The following is a 20620-nucleotide window of genomic DNA, read 5'->3' on the forward strand; positions in this document are numbered from 1 at the left end:
ACTCACTTTGTAGACTAGGCTTTGTAGATGCTATTGGCCTGGGATCTAGGCAGAATCTAAGGATAGTCAATATTCTACTCTGGAGAAGTTAGCTTCCCAGCACTAACACTGGAAATAGCCATAACAGCACATCCTAAGAAACATGCTGTTCTGAGCACCGTGGTGTTGCTGTTGGCTGTTAGCAAGGGGCTCCCTTAAAACTGAGAAGCTAAGGTGGAGGTGTGCACACGCCCTAGCTTCATTCCCTAGCACAGCAAAAAAGGAGTGAGGGGCTGCTCCTAACCTACTTGGCCAGGAATAGTGGTACATGCCTACAATCTCAGCACTTTTGGGGGGCAGAGATGCAGGGATAGAAGGATCACAAGTTTAAGACCAGTCTGGGCTGTGTAAGCAAATTCCAGACCAGCAGCAGGATTACATGGTGAAACCCTGACTCAAAACAGAGTTTTGCCTATAATCCTAACTACTTAAGTTCAAGGGCTCCCTAGGCAACTAATGTAGATTTGCTCAAAGGGAAGAGGAATGGGGCCGCAGCTTGGTCCTAGAAAGCTTAGCCAGCATGTGTGAGGTCCTGGGTGTGAACCTAGGACCACAAAAATAAAAAAACAAAATAGACACAGTGAATATTTTCATGAAAGCAATGGTCCTGCCATTCTTTATTTTGTATAATACAGTTTTCAAAAGAAAAAGAATTACACACTTTAAATTCTGATTAGAAGCTCTTATTACATGTGAACAAAGAATGAATCTTAGTACTTTTTTAAAAAAAAATACCTTCAATGTGTGTCTTACAAATTATCATATGATAAACATTCAAACCTGAAGTGAGCTCACTGTGAGATGAAACACACCTAATACCCCAAACAGCAGGGAACCCACATCACCAGAGTGGGGGGTTTTAGGGCTCCAACTCTTTACCACTGACCCATAATCAATCCATTTTCCACCAACACTTTAGGAGTATTTATTTTTAGAATAGCATCGAAATCATTGGGTTTTTTTCCCCTTGATAAAGTTGTTTCATAAGGCATTATTTACAAAAACCATGTAAAAATTGTATGTGCTTTCAGTACTGGTTTTTTACTTTTTATGTTGTTTTGGTTTTCTGAGACGGGTTTCTCTATGTAGCTTGGCTTTTACTCTTTAAAGCAACAAAGTATATTTTTTTTTTTAAAACAAAAAGCTAAAAGCACAGTGAAATGCTATATCTGCATGTCATTTCCAAACCACAGCAGTTAAGAACACAAAATAACTCCTGGTGGCCAGCACCTAATTTATCCTGTAGGCAGCAAAACTTTAAAAAAAAACAAAAAAAAAACCATCTTGGGTAGGAGTCTGAGTCTGTCTATGCATTGTTAGTAACACATGGCTTGAACTTAGTATTTCCAACACAGGGTTTTAGTTTTTGAGACAGTCACGTGTAACCCCAGGCTGGCCTCAAACTTGCCGTGCAGCTGAGGCTGGTCTCCAGCTCCTCATCCTTTGCCTCTACCGTCCATGTGCTGGAATTACAGGGTTTTGTCACAACGCCCAATTTGGAATGCAGTTGTTAGGTCTCTTAAGGTTTTTGTTGTTTTTAGATGTTTGTGTACATGCATCTGTGTTGTCAAGTATCAGTGGAAGCCAGAAGAGCTCCTCACAAGCAGCAAGCACCTTCACTGACGACCCATCTCTCCAGCCCCCTATTTATTATTTTTGCGGGTGCTGATGTGATACCCAACGGGAACATGCCAGGGAGCATGTGCAGAGGTGAAAAGGGTAAAGTTCATGACTTAGTTCTCCTTCCACCGTGGGTGGTTGGGGATCAGACAAACTTGGGTGCTGGGCTTGCACGGAGAGGATTTTTAACTGCTAAGCCCTCTCGGTTATCCAGAATAGATCTGTGTGTTTTTCATTTCCAGTGTTTATTTTATGTGCACTGGTGTTTTGCCTCCATGTGTCTGTGTGAGGGTGTCAGATCCCCTGGAACTGGAGTTACCGGCAGGTGTGAGTTACCATGTGGGCGCTGGGAATTGAACCCAGAACCTGTGGAAGAGCAGCCACCTCTCTTGCCCTACTTTTGGTTTTCGAGACAGGGTCTCTCTGTGTAACCCTGTCTGTCCTGGACACGATTTGCCGACCAGGCTGCCTGCCTCTGCCTCCCTGAGTGCGGGGATTATTACAGGCATGCACCACCATGCCTGCCTGAAGTGTTCTATCTTTAAACAAGCATACAGCTGTTTCCTGGCTCTCTCCTTGAAACAATGGCCCTCTCAATATCAGTAATTATTTTGTAAGACTTATCTTTTTTTTTTCCCCTTGGTTGTTCGAGACACAGTTTCTCTGTACACAGAGAAGGCTACAGCCTGGGCTGTCCTGGACTCACTTGTAGACCAGGCTGGCCTTGAACTCACAAAGATCCACCTGCTTCTGCCTCCCTCCCAAGTGCTGGGATTAAAGGCATGCGCCACCACACCTAACAAGATTTATTTAGTTAGTATTATGTATACAGTGCTGTCTGCACATAGACCTGCAGGCCAGAAGAGGGCTTCAGGTCACATTACAGATGGTTGCGAGCCTCCATGCGGTTGCTGGGAATTGAACTCAGGACCTTCGGAAGAGCAGTCAGTGCTATTAACCTCTGAGCCACCTCTCTAGCCCCCTAAGTTATCTTCAGAGGCTTTTTGTGGAATGAAAAGGGGGTGGGTTGAGACGGGGACTTGTGTAGCATATGCTGACCTTGACCTCCTATGTAGCTGAGAAAGATCCTTCTTAAAGGTATGAGCTACCAGTCCCAGCTTCCGACTGTGGTTTGAAAACCATTCTGCACAGAAAGAAGCCAGGCTTCTTAGAGATTTGCTGATCTCGGGTCCATAGAAGGAAACACACACTCAGCGTGGAGGACCATCCCCATGGGAGACAGAAAGGAAAGGAATCGGGCGTTAAAATGTTTCTTTGGTTTTGAGACTTGGTCTCACACTAAAGCGCAAGCAGGCCTGCAACTAACTATGTGGCCCAGATTGGCTTTGAACTTAAAACAATACTGTTCAGCCTCCAGGGCATAACAACTTCACCATACATGATCAGTAATATTTTTTATAATAACACAAAGCAATACACTTTGAATCTGGTGTTTTAGTGCGTGTGCTTTATTTTATACTTTTTTAAAAAAAGATTTATTAAAAATTTTTGTTGTTTATTATGTATACTGTGCTCTGCCTGCATGTATGCCTGCAGGCCAGAAGAGGGCACCAGAGCTCATTATAGATGGTTGTGAGCCACCATGTGGTTGCTGGGAATCGAACTCAGGACCTTTGGAAGAGCAGCCAGTGCTCTCAACCTCTGAGCCATCTCTCCAGCCCCCTATTTTATACTTAAGATGTCAAATTTAAAAACAAAGCTTGGGAGGTTCAAAAAATACCAGTGTGAAAACTACCATAAATAGCCACAGGCGGTTCTTATGAAATCACTTACACTATAAAATTCTTCTAAATAATAAGCTACAAGTATTTGAGAAACATTCTATCAATGTTTTATATGTGCAGATGTAGTATATGTCAATATTTAACTTTTAAGTTTAATGGTTGTTTATGGTCTCGTTAGCCAAGGCTGGCCTTGCACTCCTGGACTCTCCCACCCCAACCTCCCAAATACTTACATTAGAGGCGTGCACCACCATGCCCGGCTAAGCGCACACTTCAAACAGGCTTTGTTATACTATTGTGTAGTCTAGTTAAACTGAATTTTTGTTGACTTCAAATTCTTTCCTTTCCTCCTTTCTCATAAGAGTATTCGATAGATTATTCATTTGTTTATTGGTGGTGGGTTTTGTTGTTTTTTTTTTTTATCCAAAACAGGGTTTCTCTGTGTGGCCCTGGCTGTCCTGACTCCTTGGCAACCAAGCTGGCCTCAAAATTACAAAAATCCTTAGTGCTAGGATAACAAGTGTGTGCCTGGCTTTTCACCACACGTGGCATTTCAAGTTCTTTCATTGGAATGGATGAATTTGAGAATTTGAATAAATTTCAGATTTCCTTTAATGTCCATATTTTGTTCCTTTCTCCATCTTTTTGTATAGAACAGAGACTGGCTGTCTTGCCTAACCATGATGACAGCTGTGAACACTGTGTCACATTACCCAATGCATCCCCAATGTACACACGAAGCTCCTGTACTACACACGCTCAGCCTGGGTCTCTTCCATCGGGTAATGACCAGTGGAGGCCATTTCTTGTGGTTAAATGTCTAAGAAACTCAAGAATGTAAAGGCAAATCTAAACCAGATTGACAGCAGGTTCTGAATGCAACACAACAAAGACAAGAATATCACACTGTAGTACATTTTTCTCCGTCTGACATTGACAATTTCCCTAAAGTCCTTTAAGCAGCATCTTAAATGGTACAAGTGAGCAGTCTCCTTCCTATTCATAAAATTATGTGGTGTTTGAGCGGTTCACATATTCAAAAAGTGAGCGGTCCAGCACTCTTCGGATAAGGGCGTCCTCAATTATATCAAAATCCTATGATAGAGAAAAATGATTGGAAATAGTGGTGTTTCAGAAATGGCAGTGGGGCAGCACCAGGGTCAATACGATGCTCATTCTTAAAATTAAAAAAAAAAATTTCCCGCAGTCACATAGCCTGTCCTTCCAGGAAACTTGTCATAGACTCAGAACTGGCTTCGAGGTTACTGTTTTCTGTTTGGCTTCACTGGCCTTTCAGCTGTTGCCATCAAGTCTTGAAGACAGGGTTTCTCCGTGTAGCCTTGGCTGTCCTGGACTCACTTTGTAGACCAGGCTGGCCTTGAACTCACAGAGATCTGCCTCCCCAGTGCAGGGATTAAAGGCATGTGCCATAGAGCCTGGCTGCCATTAAGTCTTAACTAATATATATATATATATAAAACTTATATATATTTTTTTTTTAATTTTTTTTTTTTTTTGAGACAGGGTTTCTTTGTGTAGCTGTCCTGGCCTCCCTTTTGTACACCAGGCCTGCCTCTGCCTCCCGAAGGCATGCGCCACCACACACAGCTTAACTAATAATTTATAGCAAAAATTAGACATCTGGGCTGGAAAGTGCTTAAGACTAGGCTGTACTGCTTTTCCAGAGGACCCTGGCTCATTTCTTAGCACTCACTGTGCCAGCTAAAGAAGCTCCATGTTATGCCTAACAGCTGTCTCTTACTTGAGACTTGTATCTTCCTGGAAGATAAGAACCTGGCAACCCGGACTCCTTGACCCCAACCCCAGAGACATAAGCTTTGCCCAACTGCTTGTTATGCTATGACTAACTGCTGGTTCTGGCTTCTATAACTTGCTTCTGTAGACATTCAAGGACTATTTTGAGGTCTTTTTGACCATCTAATCTTGGCAGAGCAGAACGGCTCCTGTGGTTTTCACTTTTTTTTTTTTTTTTTTGGAGACAGAATTTCTCTGTGTAGCCTTGGCTGTCCTGGAACTCTCTTTGTAGGCCAGGCTGGCCTCGAACTCAGTGATCCGTCTGCCTCTGCCTCCTAAGTACTGGGATTAAAGGCGTGCGCTACCACGCCCGGCTGGTTTTCTAAAATCCCTTTCTGCACATGCATGGCGCATGTCTGATTTGTGTTAGAAGCTGTGGCCCTGGCTTGCAGCCTTAATAAATTTGTTTAATTAAAATATGAACTGAGTGGGGGGCAGGGTCTTTCATCCGTGGTGGTGAACTCTACAGTAGTATATTAGGTGGGTTGTTTTTGGTGGTTTGCTTGTTTTTAATATGTACAATGTTCTGCATGCACCTGTGCCTCACCACCAGAAGAGGGCACCAGATCTCATTATAGATAGTGTGAGTCCCCATGTGGTTGCTGGGAATTGAACTCAGGACCCCTGGAAAAGCAGCCAGTGAGTGCTCTTAACCTCTGAGCCATCTCTCCAGTCCATATCAGGTGGGTTTTAAATTTTTAGAGTAAGAGAAAGAAATCCTGGTCAGGATGCTGTCTGTATTTCTCTCATACCTAGAATAAAGTTCACTCATTCCTGTAGTATTCTGGGGGCATAGTTGAATGACTAGCATTTTCCTAGAATTGGCAAGACCACAGCATCAATCTCCAGCACTGGGGGAAAAAATAAGGCCACCTCTAGGTTTCAGAATGCTAATAGTTCTATGTATTATCGATTTATGGAGAGAAAATTGTAGACAAAATCCTTCTCTTGCTTCACTTAGTTTTTTCAAAATGAAATTTAGACTTAATATCAGTGCTTCTGTAAGTAACACAAAAAGTAACAAGAACCCCACACCCTCCAGGCCCTCTGGCTTCCACTACAGCTAAAGGGGAAATCTCTGTTGGAAGTCCATCTATTTTTGTTTGTTGAGACAGGACCTCACTGTGTGGTCCTGGATGGCCTGAAATTCACTATGCAGACCAGGCTGGCCTGGAACTCATGGAGTTCTGCCTGCGTCTGCCTACCCGGTCCTGGGATCAAAGGTGTGCACCACCACAGTGGGTTAACGAAGGCTACTTCAGTGTAGCAGTCAACATTATAAAAACACTACTGTCTAACCCTCGTCACTGCCTACATGATCAATTTTTTTTCTTGTATAATTTTACTAACAGGGACTTAAAAAAGTAAGCTTAACACAGACAGCACAAAAACAAAGTAAAAGGTAAAAATATACTCACCATGAAATCATCATAAAACAAAGTGTGGCTGACTTGCAAATGTCTAATTAAACTGCCATTGAAGGTACTTGGGCTCTGATTAAGTAGTAAATGGCAAAACGGGCAGAACTGGAAAGAAAGACCAATAAACAGTTCAAGAAAGAGTTAGAAATAATTATTTCCTAGCACTTCGGAGGCGGAGGCAGGTGGGTCTCAGTGAGTTGTTCAAAGCCAGCCTGCTCTACACAAAGTGAGTCTAGGGCAGCCAGGGCTACACAGAGAAACCCGGTCTCAAAAAAAATACTAGCCAGGCGTGGTGGTGCACGCCTTTAATCCCAGCACTCGGGAGACAGAGGTGGGTGGATCGCTGTGAGTTTGAGGCCGGCCTGGTCTACAAAGTGAGTCCAGGGCAGCCAAAGCTAACTAACCCAGAGAGACGCTGTCTCGAAAAACCAAAACTAATGCCAGATTTTTAAAAAAGAAGTTACCATTGAATATGAATCTAGCCAGGCGTGGTGGCGCATGCCTTTAATCCCAGCACTAGGGAGGCAGAGGGAGGTGGATCCCTGAGTTAGAGGCCAGCCTAGTCTACAAAGCAAGTCTAAGACAGCCAAGGCTACACAGAGAAACCCTGTCTCAAAAACAAAAAAAGAGATGATGGAATATAAACCGTAACTATGAATCTATTGAACATACCTCAACATGTTTGGTGTGTGTGGTACATGTATGTGTTCATGTGTACAGGGTCATGTCGGTGCACAGTTTTATAAAGGCCAGAGCTTAACGTCAGATGTTTTCTTCAATTCTTCCCTAACTTGTATTTTTAAATTTATTTTTCATTTCTACTTTATGTATTTAAGTTGCCATACAGTTTAAGTATTTTTAAAATGATTTTATTGACTTTTATTTTATATGTATGAGTGTTTGCCTGCATGGATGATATGTGCACCACATCCATGCCTGGTGCCCATGGAACTCAGAAGGGAACATCAGATACCCTGGAACTGACTTATAGATTGCTGTAGGCCACCGTGTGTGTGCTGAGACCTGAACTGTGCAAGTGCTCTTAAACACTGAGCACGCTCTTCAGGCCCTGGCCCCTTCAGTTTTTGAGACAGAGCTTCTCACTGAACCTGGAGCTAAGCAATTGAGCTAGGCTAGCTGGCTGGTCAGCGAGCTCCAGGAATCCACCTTGTCTGTGTTCCGAGGCCTGGGCTTACAGGCAGCTACCACACCTTCACACTCAGGTCTTAGAGAAGTGCTGAGGATCAGAATGCAGGCCTTCCTGCCTGGATGCAAGCACCTTTTTATTAAGTCATTTCCCCAGCACCGTTGTGTTTCTCATGAAGTTCAGGCTATCTTTGAATTCACTGTGACCAAGGATGGCCTTAAAACACCTGTTTACTACTGTGCTTGGCTTCATATCTCAATACTAAAAATCATATTTATAGCCACGAAGATCTTCATTGAGTTCAAGGCCAGTCTGGTCTACAAAGAAAGTTCTGGGTAAGCTAGGGCTACAGAATGTAGCCAGTGCATTTCTCTCTTCATCTGAGTATCTTTTTCTTTTTTATTCACTTATCTGTTTGTTGGGGCTTTTTTTTTTTTAAAAGACATGGTTTCTCTTTGTAGCCCTGGGTGTCCTGAAACTCACTTTGTATGCAAGGCTGGCCTCAAACTCAGAGATCTGCCTGCTTCTGGTTCCCAAGTAAATATGATTGTTTTAATGAACCTTTTTTTTTTTTTGAAGGAGTGGGGAAATAGAGTTCTAACTCTATAGCCCAAGCTGGCATGGATCTCGCTGTATAGCCCAAGTTGGCTTCAAACCTGAAGCATCCAGCCTTCCTTGCCTCTCAAGGGCTGAGATGACTGACAGGAGCCATGATGCCCAGATTCTAATGCATCCCAAATTCAGACACTGTATACAGAAAGACAGACAGAAAGTGGATAAGAGTCATTACCACGGGTCTCCTTTCTGATCTGTGCTGGGTAATACAGTGATCCAGCAAGCCGTCTTCATCCAGATCCCTCTGACAAAATGGGCATACGCATCTGGAAGTAGCACAGAATTACAATCACTAAAATAGTGGTCAGCCGGGGGCTGGGGAGCTGGCTCAGCGGTTAACTACACCAACTGCTCTTTGAGAGGACCAGGGTTCAATTCCCAGCACCCACATGGCAGCTCACAACTGCCTGTAACACCAAGATCTGACACCCTCACACAGACATACAGCAGGCAAAACACCAATGCACATAAAATAAAAAAATAAATTATATTTTAAAACATACTTAAAAGAGAATGGCCAGATGGAGTAGCTACCTAATTTTGAAATGCATGGGTTTTTGTTTGTTTTATTCTCACTGCATGGGTCAAACTGTCCTCACAGTGTTACTAAGCCTAGTCTTGTATTGGCCTCTTTCTGCCTTCATCTCCTAAGTACTAGAATTATAGTCATGTGTCACTAAGCTTAGCTTTAAAATTCTTGGCTATAGTCTTAACCAGCAAAGAAATGAGAATTTAAGCCAGCTTCTGTGTATTTTTCAAAAACCCCATTAACTTGCCGTCAAAGCCATACTTTCCAAGCTATTTTTTCATCCTTCCTTCTCCTTACTGGCCAATCTAGCAGAATCTGTACTCTTCTTACAGCAAAAATGCTCATTTAAAATTTATGGCATCATTTATAAAACAAATCCTGCAATAACAGGTACATTAGCAGGACAAATGCAAGTAAAATAAAAAGGACAGAGTGATCCTTTAGACTTTTGGGTTAAGATGGGTAAGTCCGATGGCTCAGTAGTTGAAACTACTTGCTGCTCAGTTCCCAGCACCTACATGGGGGCTCACAACTGTGTGTAACTCCAGTTCCAGGGCACGCAACACAACTTATGACCCCCCACAGGATCCTGCACCAACATGGTGCACACGTACACCCAAGCACAGACACACACACAAAATACTAGAAAAAAAAAAGTAAGTAAACATAAGAGTTGGGTACTGAGCCGGGCGTGGTGGCGCACGCCTTTAATCCCAGCACTCGGGAGGCAGAGGTGGGCAGATCGCTGTGAGTTCAAGGCCAGCCTGGTCTACAAAGTGAGTCCAGGACAGCCAAGGCTAGCACAGAGAAACTCTGTCTCGCAAAAAAAAAAAAAAAAGAGTTGGGTACTGACATCACCCACTGCTACAAAAAGGCAAGCTCAAATTGAGTTTTGAGTGTCCTCTCCTTCTGTAGCCCAGGATGAGCCCCGACTCATGACTCCTGCAGTCATCCAGGTTTATTCACCACAGACACACTGAGTTTAGCGTAGCATCATGCTGGATTCACACAAACCTTCCTGTTGTCTCTCCAGGCTCTTGCACCGGCCCGTACTTATCGATGTACTTCTCACAGGTCCTTATGTGTGCCCTCATGTCGCTGAGGCAAACCTACACAAAGACAGACTCAAGATAAAACTCCTGTTGGAAAGGGCATTCGTGTGGCCTCTTTCTAGCCAGGTTACATTGAGGCGATAAATAAGTTAAAATTTATTCACAAAATAGTCGCAAAGTACAGGCATTATCAGGAATAACACTGAGCCAGGTGGTGGTGGCACACACCTTTAACCCCAGCATTTGAGAGGCACAGGCAGTGAGGTCTCTGAGTTGAGGCCAGCCTGGTCTATAGATTGAGTTCCAGGACAGCCAGAGCTACACAGAGAAACCTGTACTTAGAAAACATCATCATCACCATAATGTGTTTAAAATCCAACACTCCAGAAACATTAAATGTTGAACTCAAATTTGTTCCTTCTAAAATGCATGCTTTTTTTCTTGAAGATTTATTTAATTATTATTTATACAGTGTTCTGCCTGCATAACACCTACAGGCCAGAAGAGGGCACTAGATCTCATTATAGATGTTTATGAGCCATCATGTGGTTGCTGGGAATTGAACTCAGGACCTTCGGAAGACCAAACATTGCTCTTAACCTCTGAGCCATCTCTCAGGCCTCAATGCATGCCTTTTTTATTTAAAAAAAAAAAAAAGCAAAAAGAAGTGGGCATGGTGGTGCACACCTTTAATCCTAGCATTCAGAGGTAGGTGGATCACTGTGAGTTGGAGGCCAGCCTGGTCTACAAAGTGAGTCCAGGACACAGTCAAGGCTACACAGAGAAACCCTGTCTCAAAACAAAAAGCAAGCAAGTCGGGCGTGGTGGCACACGCCTTTAATCCCAACACTTGGGAGGCAGAGGCAGGCGGATCGCTTTGAGTTCGAGGCCAGCCTGGTCTACAAAGCGAGTCCAGGACAGCCAAGGCTACACAGAGAGACCCTGTCTCAAAAAAACAAAACAAAAAGCCAAACAAACAAAAAACACAAATTAAAAAAAAAAACAGGCATGGTGGTGCACACCTTTAACCCCAACATTTAAGAGGCAGAAGCAGGTGGATCACTGTGAGTTGGGGCCAGCCTGATCTACAAATGGAGTCTAGGCTACAAAGAAACCCTGTCTCGAGAAAACAAACCAAACAAAATAAACGCCGAGAAACCACACGGTGGTTCACAACCATCTATAGTGAGGTCTGGTGTCATCTTCTGTCATGCTTGAGGAATACTGTATAAATAAATAAATCTTTTTTTTAAATAATAAGAAAGCCGGGCATAGTGGCTCATGCCTTTAATCCCAGAGCCTTGGGAGGCAAAGGCAGGTGGATCACTGTGAGTTTGAGTTTAGGACAGCCAAGGCTAAACAGAAACCTTGTCTTGGGAAGAAGAACAAGAAGAACAAGAACAAGAAGAAAAGCATTAATAAGAGATGAGAAGAAATGGAGATGAAAATTGGAGGTACACATTTTCCAAGTGTCCATCATAAACTTAAGGGAGCCTTTCACATTGAGTGAAGTGCTAAATGCCATCAACTCGTGACATGACTAACAGTGCTGTATAAATTCAGTGCACAGCATGCTTAATAGGGCCGTCGAGGCTAACATAAACCACAGCTCTTGTAGTCTATCAGTGCAGAATAAGGAGCCTTGTTTGTCCACATGCACTCACTCCAGCTACATCAGAGATGCTGCTAAGATCTCCTGATGGAGGAAGCTTCTCACAGCTGTGGGTAGGTGGCAGCCCAAGGCTCACCCACACTGCCTCATTCTGCCCAAACCGGTTGGAAGGTCAGCTTCAAAAACTCTACCATGTGATGGAAATAGCCATGATTGCTAAAGAAGAGGCAGAAGTAAAGCTATCGAGAACATGAAAACAGTGACAACGTACCCATCAAAACAAAAAAGGACTCATCAAGGTGGCTGACCTAAAAAGATGTGTTTATAGCTGGATGTGGTGGTGTGTGTCGTGTCTTTAATCCCAGCACCTGGGAAGCAAAGGCGAGTGGATCTTTGAGCTCTAGGCCAGCCTGGCTTACACAAAGTTCCAGTTGAGCCAGGGCTATATAGTGAAAGGGAAGGGGAGAGGGAGAGAGAGGAGACAGACAGACAGACAGACAGACAGAGGTGGGAGGGAGGGAAGGAAATGTTTATGACCTATAGTGTCTAATTTGGAGACTGCTGAAATATTTCATTGAGTAAAGGCACCTGCTGCCAAGCCTGACTGTTGATTCCAGGTCTCCACAAGAGAGGAGGAGAGAACTAATTCCTACAAATTGTACTCTGGCTTCCACATGCAAGCTGTGGCTCCTGTGTGCCTGTTTGTGTGTGCACGCAATAAATAAATGTACAGTTTCTTTTTTCTTAATCATATATATGTACATATGTACATGTATACATATGTACATTTTTATATATATAATTTTTTTTCTCAGACAGGCATTATCAAATATGGCTTTAATCCTAGCATTTGAGAGGCAGAGGCAAGTGATCTCTGCCAACCTGATCCACATAGTGAGTTTCAGTATACACAGGCCTACAGAGCTACAGAGTGAGACCTGTCTCAAAAAAAAAATGTGGTGGCAAACACGTACTCCTCAGTATTTGGGATGCTGAAGCAGGAGGATCACAAGTTCCAAGCTAGGCTAGGTTAAGATTGTTTTTTTTTTTTTTTTTTTTTTTTTTTTAATCACAACAAGGCTCAGTGGTGCAGGCCTATAATCCTAGCACCCAGGAAACAGAGGCAGATCTCTGTAAGTTCCAGGCCAGCCTAGTCTACAAAGTGAGTCCAGGACAGCCAGGGCTACACAGAAAAACCCTGTCTTGAAAAACAAACAAAACAAAAACAAACAAAAGGGGGGAGGGGGGATACTGTAGAGATGACTAAGAGGTTAAGAGCACTGACTGCTCTTCCAGAGGTCCTGAGTTCAATTCCCAGCAACTACATGGTGGCTCACAACCATTTATAATGTGATCTGATGCCCTCTTCTGGTCTGCTAGTGTACATGCAGGCAGAGCACTGTATACATAATTTTTTTTTTTTAATCTCATTCTATGGCCTCTGCCTCTCCCTCTCCCTCCAGAGTGCTGGGATTATAGGTGTGCACCACCATTCCTGGCTGTGTGGCTGTCTGTGTGTGTCTGTGTGTGTGTGTGTGTGTGTGTGTGTGTGCGCGCGCGCGCGCGCGTGCGTGCGTGCGTGCGTGTGTGTTAATTCTATATTAAACATTTTATTTTCCAGCTCTGGGTGGTGTAGGAAAATAAATGAATGAAGTATTTCAAATTTCAAAAAACATGTTTAAAAGGCTGGGGAGGAGGGGGCTGGAGAGATGGCTCCGAGGTTAAGAGCACTGTCTATATTTTCCTAAGGTCCTTAGTTTAATTCCCAGCTCATAGCTATCTATAATGAGATCTGGTGCCCTCTGAAGGCAGAATACTGTATAAATAATAAGTAGAGCTTAAAAAAAAAAGAGCAGGTTGGTGATGGCACACGCCTTTAATCCCAGCACTCGGGAGGCAGAGGCAGGTGGATCGCTGTTTGTTGGAGGCCAGCCTGGTCTACAAAGTGAGTCCAGGACAGCCAAGGCTACAGAGAGACCCTGTCTCAAAAGGCCAAAAAGAAGGGAAAAAAAGTCTGGGAGGCTACAAAGTAAGTTCATAGCCAGCACAAGTAACTTAATGACTCCGCCTCATAATCAAAGGTAAAAATGAGGTCTGGACTGTGGTGCAGCGGCTCAGCATGTCCCTAGCCCTGGGATCACTCTCCAGTGCTGCATATCCACAAACACTAAGGAGCTGACTGGTGGGGTGCCCAAGCAGAGGCAGGAGGATAGCAAGCTTAGGTTAGGCTAAGGAATGAGACCCTGTCCCCGGAAGTGGGGGGTCTGGAGGGAAGGGGCAGGTGGCGTGATAGTTTTGCTGGAAACCTTGTGATCATGACATGGGTGTGTTACTCACCAGGGTCCCACACTCAGTACAGTTCTGGTATTCCGATTTCATCCTTTTGGCTATGTCAGTTGCTGGCACTCCCTCTGAAGAAAGGTACGCGCGGCAATATGGGCATGTCCATTTGTTGTTCTTTATACTGGTCGCAATACAAGATCGGCAGAACCTACTCAAAACAGAGAAGGCATCAGGAGATATGGCTCAGCACTTAGGGTCAAACTGCTCTTCCAGAAGACCTGAGTTCCATGTCTTCTAGCCTCCCAGGACACCTGTACTTATATGGGCACAGACCCACGTACAGACACATACGCATGATTTAAAAATAAAATAGCCAGGCATGGAAAGTCCTCAATTTTAATTCCAGTGCTCAGGAAGCAGGAACAGGCAGATCTGTGAGTCCAAGGTCAGCCTGGTCTATAGAACAGGTTCCAGCAAAACCAGAGCTACACAATGTGACCCAGTCTCAAAAAAGAAGGTGGAGGTATCTGGGCTTTGTTAAGGTAAATTCAACTGCTTTTTTTTTTTTTTAATGTATTTTCCTTCTCAGAAATCCCACCCTGGAAGTATTCACTTGTGTAACCTTTTCTTTCCAAACTCTGGGCATGCTGCCACTGACACTGGGCTTTCTCAGTCTGTGGCTGCTTGCTGAACATGTCGGACCTTAACTCAGAAGGCATGACTCTCTCCCCACGTCTACATTCTTTTGTGCATGAGACTAAGAACCTGAAAGGGGAACCTCAGTTTTACCACTAACATCTTTACCTCCTGTAATCTACCCGGAATTACAGGAATACAGCTCTAAGCCTGGCCAAAAGTATTCTTGTGGGTTTCGTCTGTTTGTTTTTAAGAAAGGGTCTCACTGTGTGGTCTTGGTTAGCCTGAAACATACTATGTAGACGAGGCTGGCTTCAAGCTCACAGACATCTGCTTGCTTCTGTCTCCCAAGTGCTAGGATTAAAAGTATGAGCCACCATGTACAGCCTTGAAAGTATATCCTTTTAGGAGTATTTATTACAACTGCTTCAAATGTTTAACTAAACAACAACAATAATAATAACATTCCAAATACAACATCAGTTGCTCCAACCTGAATTATCACTTACACAACTTAGGTAGACAACTCCTCATTCTATGGAAGTACTCAGTTTAATAAGGCCTGAGGTGGCACACAACTATAGTCTTAGCACTTGGGAGGCAGAAGCAGGGAAATCTAGGTTATCCTCAGATAAATAGCTAGTTTGAGTCCAGTCTAGCCTCCAAAAACAAACAAACAAAACCAAATGGGGGGGGCGGGTGAGAGTGCAGGAATGAGATAAAAGCAGGGTATATCCTTTGCCAAATTAGAGAGGAAAAATTAAATCAGTGTGGTACTGTACCTAGCACTCTAACCTCAGGACTCAGGAAACTGAGGCAGGGGGATTTCAATCAACCTGGGCTACATATGAAAGCTGTAGGGTAGCCTGGGCTACAATACAGAACCTTTTCCAAAAGCCAAACAGAAGAAACAGTGGTATGAGCACAAAGGAACCTAGAGATGGGCTGGGAATACTTTGCTAATGGAAATCAAACCAAAAACCACAACAGCTAGGAGCCGCTTTGCTGAGGTTCAGGAAGGCAGATAGGAATCCTAGGGCATAATCTGAGGGGAGGGGGGGGGAGGGAGAGAGAGGGGGGGGGAGGCCTAATTCAAGAGGAAGATCACAAGTTCAGGGCCAGACTGGGTAGTAATCCAGAGTACCGAGTAAAAATATACTATTTTTAGTTGAACCATTTGCAGTATGAACTCTTCAAGAATACTCTCAGCCTGTGCGACCTTCAAAACATAAAACCAGGGCCAAGGCTAAGAATAATAGAAAGGCATTCTGAATTAAGCAGGAAGTTTAACATTTTATAGGTCGTTTGAGGCCCTGCAAAAGACTGAACCACCTCATACACTTTTAGGTTTATAATAAATTTATTCAAGACACTTTGGTGCCCTGAGCTGAGTGTAGGAGCACAGACTTGTAAACCTGGACACTTGGGAAGTAGGAGGCTCAGAAGTCCACGGCAAGCCAAAACAAGTTCAAGACTAGCTCGAGCCGTATGAGATCCTGACTCTAAAAACCAAGGCTATTATAGAAATTTGGTATGGCTGTGTGTGTGTTGGTGCACGGCTTTAATCCTGGGACTCTGGAGGCAGAGGCAGGCAGATTCTGTGAGTTAAAAAGGCCAGCCTGGACTACAAAGCCAGTCAGGGACAGCCACGACTACACAGAGAAACCTGTCTCAAAATCTAAACAAACAAAATGGTATAAGTCAACTACTATGGTGAAAACATCACACATTAAAGAGCATGAACAGTGAATATCGTCTAATCCCTTTTTCTGTTTTGAAATGATTAATCCTTGAAAGATTAAACATGAGAACTGAAAATCAAAACCAAAACCAAAACAAACAAAACAAAAAACCCCAAAACTAGGTTAGGGGTTTGTATCAGTAAACTGCTTGCCCTGCATGTGTGCAGCCTTGGTCCCATCCCCCACCACTGTATAAAGTAGACACAGAGGTGCAGACCAGTAATCTTAGAAGTCCAGAGGTAAAGGAAAGAGTGAACGGTCGGTCGTCTTAGTTATGTTATTGAGTTTACAATACAAGACCTGGGCTCAAAAAAGGCCATGACACCTATGCAAATGGCTGTTGACAGCAGCAAAGGAGCAAGACGGGCAAAATAAAATCCATGCCCCTTCTGCAAGTAAAAGATCCCAAAATTGATTCCAGAAACAGATGGGGCTGATAGGGCTAGCCTTAGGGTGAGAGCTTGACCACAAAGGAAAGCAGGGGGAGGGGGGGATTTCCCAGTGTAAAGGAACTAACTGTTCTAGATCTCAATTGTGGCGTTGTTACAGGCCATGAACAATTGCTGAAATTCTTTGACCCACTGTACACTGAGTCACAGTGTATCACCTCAGTAAAGTCAAGAAGCAAAACGGAAACATTCCTAGGATAACAGGGCATTTGCAGAAACACTGTGAGAAAGATCACAGGACCGCTTAGAACACAGAGTCCCTCCTACACAACCCAGGCACAATAGTAGCTGCTCAGAACACGGTCAGAAAGTTGACATAACAATCTGTTCGGAGAAATTGCCCCATATGAGACTTTTCTGGGAATTCCCGAAGTTCCCATGAGTAAATCATACCCGGTGGTGTCCTGGCTGTGGCGTCATGTAGCCCAGTTGGTAGCATGCTTGCCTGCACTGGCAGCTGCTGGTAGTTAGCAGTATGCACAAAGCCCTGGGTGCTGTAGCTAGCATATGCCTGTCATCCCAGCATGTGAAGGCAGGAGGGTCCACAGTTAAAGATCAACCCCAATGACATGAAAGGTTGACCACCCTAAACTCTACGTGAGATCCTGTCTCAAAAAAAAAGTGTGATATCCTTCTGCCATGAAGACCCCAAGGGGGGGGAATGGACACTAAGGAGATTGTTTGCCCTGACCTCCCAGGAGGCTGTATAGTGAGAAATCATAAAAGGAGGGATCAACACAAACAGAACATAGAGATAGAGAGATACAAAGAGAGCATAAGAGAGAAAAGCTGGTCATGGGTGTAATGTTTTGAAATTCTCACTCCAGCCCAGAACGATGACACACTCTTTTAACCCCAGTACGCAGGAGGCAGCGGCTGGAGGAACTCTGTGAATTCAAGACCAGCCTGGTTTACAAGATGGCCAAGGTTACAGAGTGAGACCCTGTCGCAAACGACGGCGGCAGTGGCAATCTGGCTTCTTTTTCAAAAACACTGAATGGAGCCGGGCGTGGTGGCGCACGCCTTTAATCCCAGCACTCGGGAGGCAGAGGCAGGCGGATCCCTGTGAGTTCGAGGCCAGCCTGGTCTACAAAGCGGGTCCAGGACAGCCAAGGCTACACAGAGAGACCCTGTCTTGAAAAACAAACAAACAAACAAAACAACAAAACAAAAACACTGAATGGGAGGTCAGTGAAATACCCAGTAGTAAAAAGCATCTGACCTCCACGCGAGCACCATGTACCCTTCCATAGTCTCCCCACATAAAACAAATGTAGTAAAAACACAGCCTAAACTCTACATGGGATCCTGCCTCAAAAAGAATGTGATATCTTTCTGCCATGAAGACCCCAAGGGAGGGGAATGGACACTAAGGAAAGGAAACTGTAATGAAAGATAGTATCTCACTTAAATGGAAAAACAACCAACAAAAGGAAACCTTCTGAAAGCATCTCCAGGGCTTTGAAACCAGATTTCACACAAACCCAATCTCCTGGCGCTCTGGAGAGGTTTGTCTTACTAGCCTGGTGCCACTCCAGTGCCATCTCCCAGAAGTGCTTGGGTGAAGGCCTCTGTCTGGGGGAGGGTGGCCCTTCACGCTAGCACCGCCCCCTCCCCCTCTTGCAGCGCAGCAGGAGGAAATCAATAAGGACTCCATAATGACTCAACCAACTCGGAAAGCAGCTGGAAACTTAATTACATCACCCCTATTTGTTGTTATGAACCCCATTCTGTTTCTCTAAAGTAGTTAGCCAAAATCCCCTGCAATGAAAAGGCCAGCAGAGTGCTGGAAGGAAACAGGAAAACACAGCTAAGGGCACTGGAGAGACGTATGTCCCAAACCTCAGAGCAAAACTGAACTCTTGATGAATTGAAACAGGAAAGGGAAACCCTGCCTGGGGACTCTCTAGGGTCAAGGGGAGCGTTCTGGAGGGGAGGGGTCTGGAAGAGGCTCTTGGCAGCAGGTGGCAGGTATAACCTTTTAACCGAGGTACTCTACACAAAGCTGAACTATGGATGTGCTGGCTAGGCTTTCTGGCTCACGCCTGTAATCCCATTGGTTGGGAGGCTGAGGCAAGGGCATTGCTTTAGGTTGAAGGCCTGTCAGTGCTACTTAAGTGTGTTCCAGGTCAGCCTGGGTTGGAGAACCCTAAACAGAATTTTTAAAGATATGAGCTGGCAAAGTAAGGATGAAACTGGAAACAGAATAAGGGAGTTGTTATCCAAAGACAAAAGTCACTGGCTATAGGGGCACACACACATACACACATACACACATACACACACACACACACACACACACACACACACACACACACACACACTACAAAAGGTCAGGTGACTGATGCTATTGAAGGACACCAAATTGTACAAACTGTTTTCTTTTGGAATCATTTCAACCAATCAATATCCAAAACCTTCAAGGAGTGAGGACACTGTGTGTTCCTCCACTAGAACAATGGCACTCCAGACCGTCCTGACTGTCGTGGCACAGAAGGCCTCGGACATCACACTCTAACACACTCTCCAAGGACATTGGGGTGTTCTTCTAGGGCACGGGGGCGGGGCATCAGCTCCACCTTAAAGTCATTATAGAAAATCATACATCACTGGACAGGGATGTGGCTCAGCATAGCATGCATAAAGTCCTGGGTTCAGCCAGGTGTGGTGGCACATGCCTTTAACCCCAGCACTCAGGAGGCAGAGGCAGGAGGATCTCTGTGAGTTCAAGGCCAGCCTGGTCTACAAAGTGAGTCCAGGACAGCCAGGGCTGTTACACAGAGAAACCCTGTCTCAAAACCCTCCCCCGCCAAAAAACCACAAGGCAACAAAACAAAAGGTCCTTGGGTTCAATCCCCAATCCTATTTCATATTGATAAGTTATCTCAAAAATAAATAAATAAATAAATAAATAAAAGTATAAAAAGGGCAGCTTTATTTGGGAACTGAGGATTCCGAGTGAGTTCAGCAGCCTCAGGGGACCAGGCCAGAGGAAGTTACTATGGTGGGCGGGTGTTTTCAGGAACTGCAGGTGAAGGAAGGTGACGTGTCTGCCACCTGTTGGGCTTGGAGAGCTGGTAGCTCCAGGTGAGGGGTTGGGACACTCCTCAGGAATGCCAGGAACGTGGAGGCTTTCCTTCAGGGGGCAGGGTTTGAAGAAGGAATGAGATTTACCAGACCATGTATGTGGAAGAGGATGGAACCGGAGATGCCAACCAACCAACCAACCACCTATGTGTTTCTCTAATGTTTGAAAATGATAATGGTTTTGGCAGTAAAACAAACCAAACCAAAAACCACTCAAAGAAAAAAGCCCAAAGGCTCCCCATTCACTTGGCTGTAGCCAAATTAACTTCCTTATCCTCCTACGTTCCTTAAGAACAAGGGCGCACAAAATGAGCCTTTGTTTACTCACATTCATGTTAGGTCTATAAATGGAGTCAGGCGTAGTGGCACACACCAGCAATCCCAGCATCCCCTCCTACAGGGGAGAGGAAGCTCATAAAACTCAGGAAGCGAAAGAAGAGTCAGCGTTACTGCCAGTTCAGCTGGATTTGGAACCACACAGGAGACCCGCTTCTGGGTATATTTCTGAGGAAGGTTCCAGAAAAGTTAAACTAAAGGAGATCTGATCGGAATCTGAGTGGCACTCTGCCACAGGCTGGGGCCTCCGGCCACAAAGGGGAAAGGAGAAAGCCAGCTGCTTCACAGCTCATCTCCCTCTGCTTCCAAATGATCAGCCCACCACGCCTTGCCTGCCCCTGGCAGACTACGTCTCCTCAAGCTGTGATTCCCAAATAAACCCTTCCTCAAGTTGCTTTTCCAGCACGTTGTTACAGAAACAAGTGAGCTAGCTAGGGGCTGGAGAGAAGACTGGGTGGTTAAGAGCACTTCCTGCACTTCTAGCAGAGCTGA

General features: G+C 44.5%; 1 protein-coding gene across 2 annotated transcripts in view; it reads right to left on the reverse strand.

The window, feature by feature from the left end:
• Positions 1-624: 624 nt before the first annotated feature.
• RNF125 (ring finger protein 125) overlaps positions 625-20620 on the reverse strand; it is a 26979-nt gene continuing 6983 nt past the window's right edge. The window contains exons 2-6 of one of the 2 annotated variants that reach the window (XM_084780085.1): positions 13933-14086; positions 9946-10040; positions 8578-8668; positions 6638-6745; positions 625-4499 (exon numbers count right to left, since the gene is read on the reverse strand). In XM_084780085.1, coding sequence (XP_084636211.1) covers positions 4413-4499; positions 6638-6745; positions 8578-8668; positions 9946-10040; positions 13933-14086 — 535 coding nt within the window. In that variant the 3' untranslated portion in view covers positions 625-4412. The remainder of the gene's footprint in view (positions 4500-6637; positions 6746-8577; positions 8669-9945; positions 10041-13932; positions 14087-20620) is intronic. The other variant, XM_084780086.1, reaches the window with a different exon arrangement.

The sequence above is a fragment of the Acomys minous genome (assembly GCF_964271855.1).
Source record: "Acomys minous genome assembly, chromosome: 4".
Lineage (NCBI taxonomy): Eukaryota > Metazoa > Chordata > Mammalia > Rodentia > Muridae > Acomys > Acomys minous.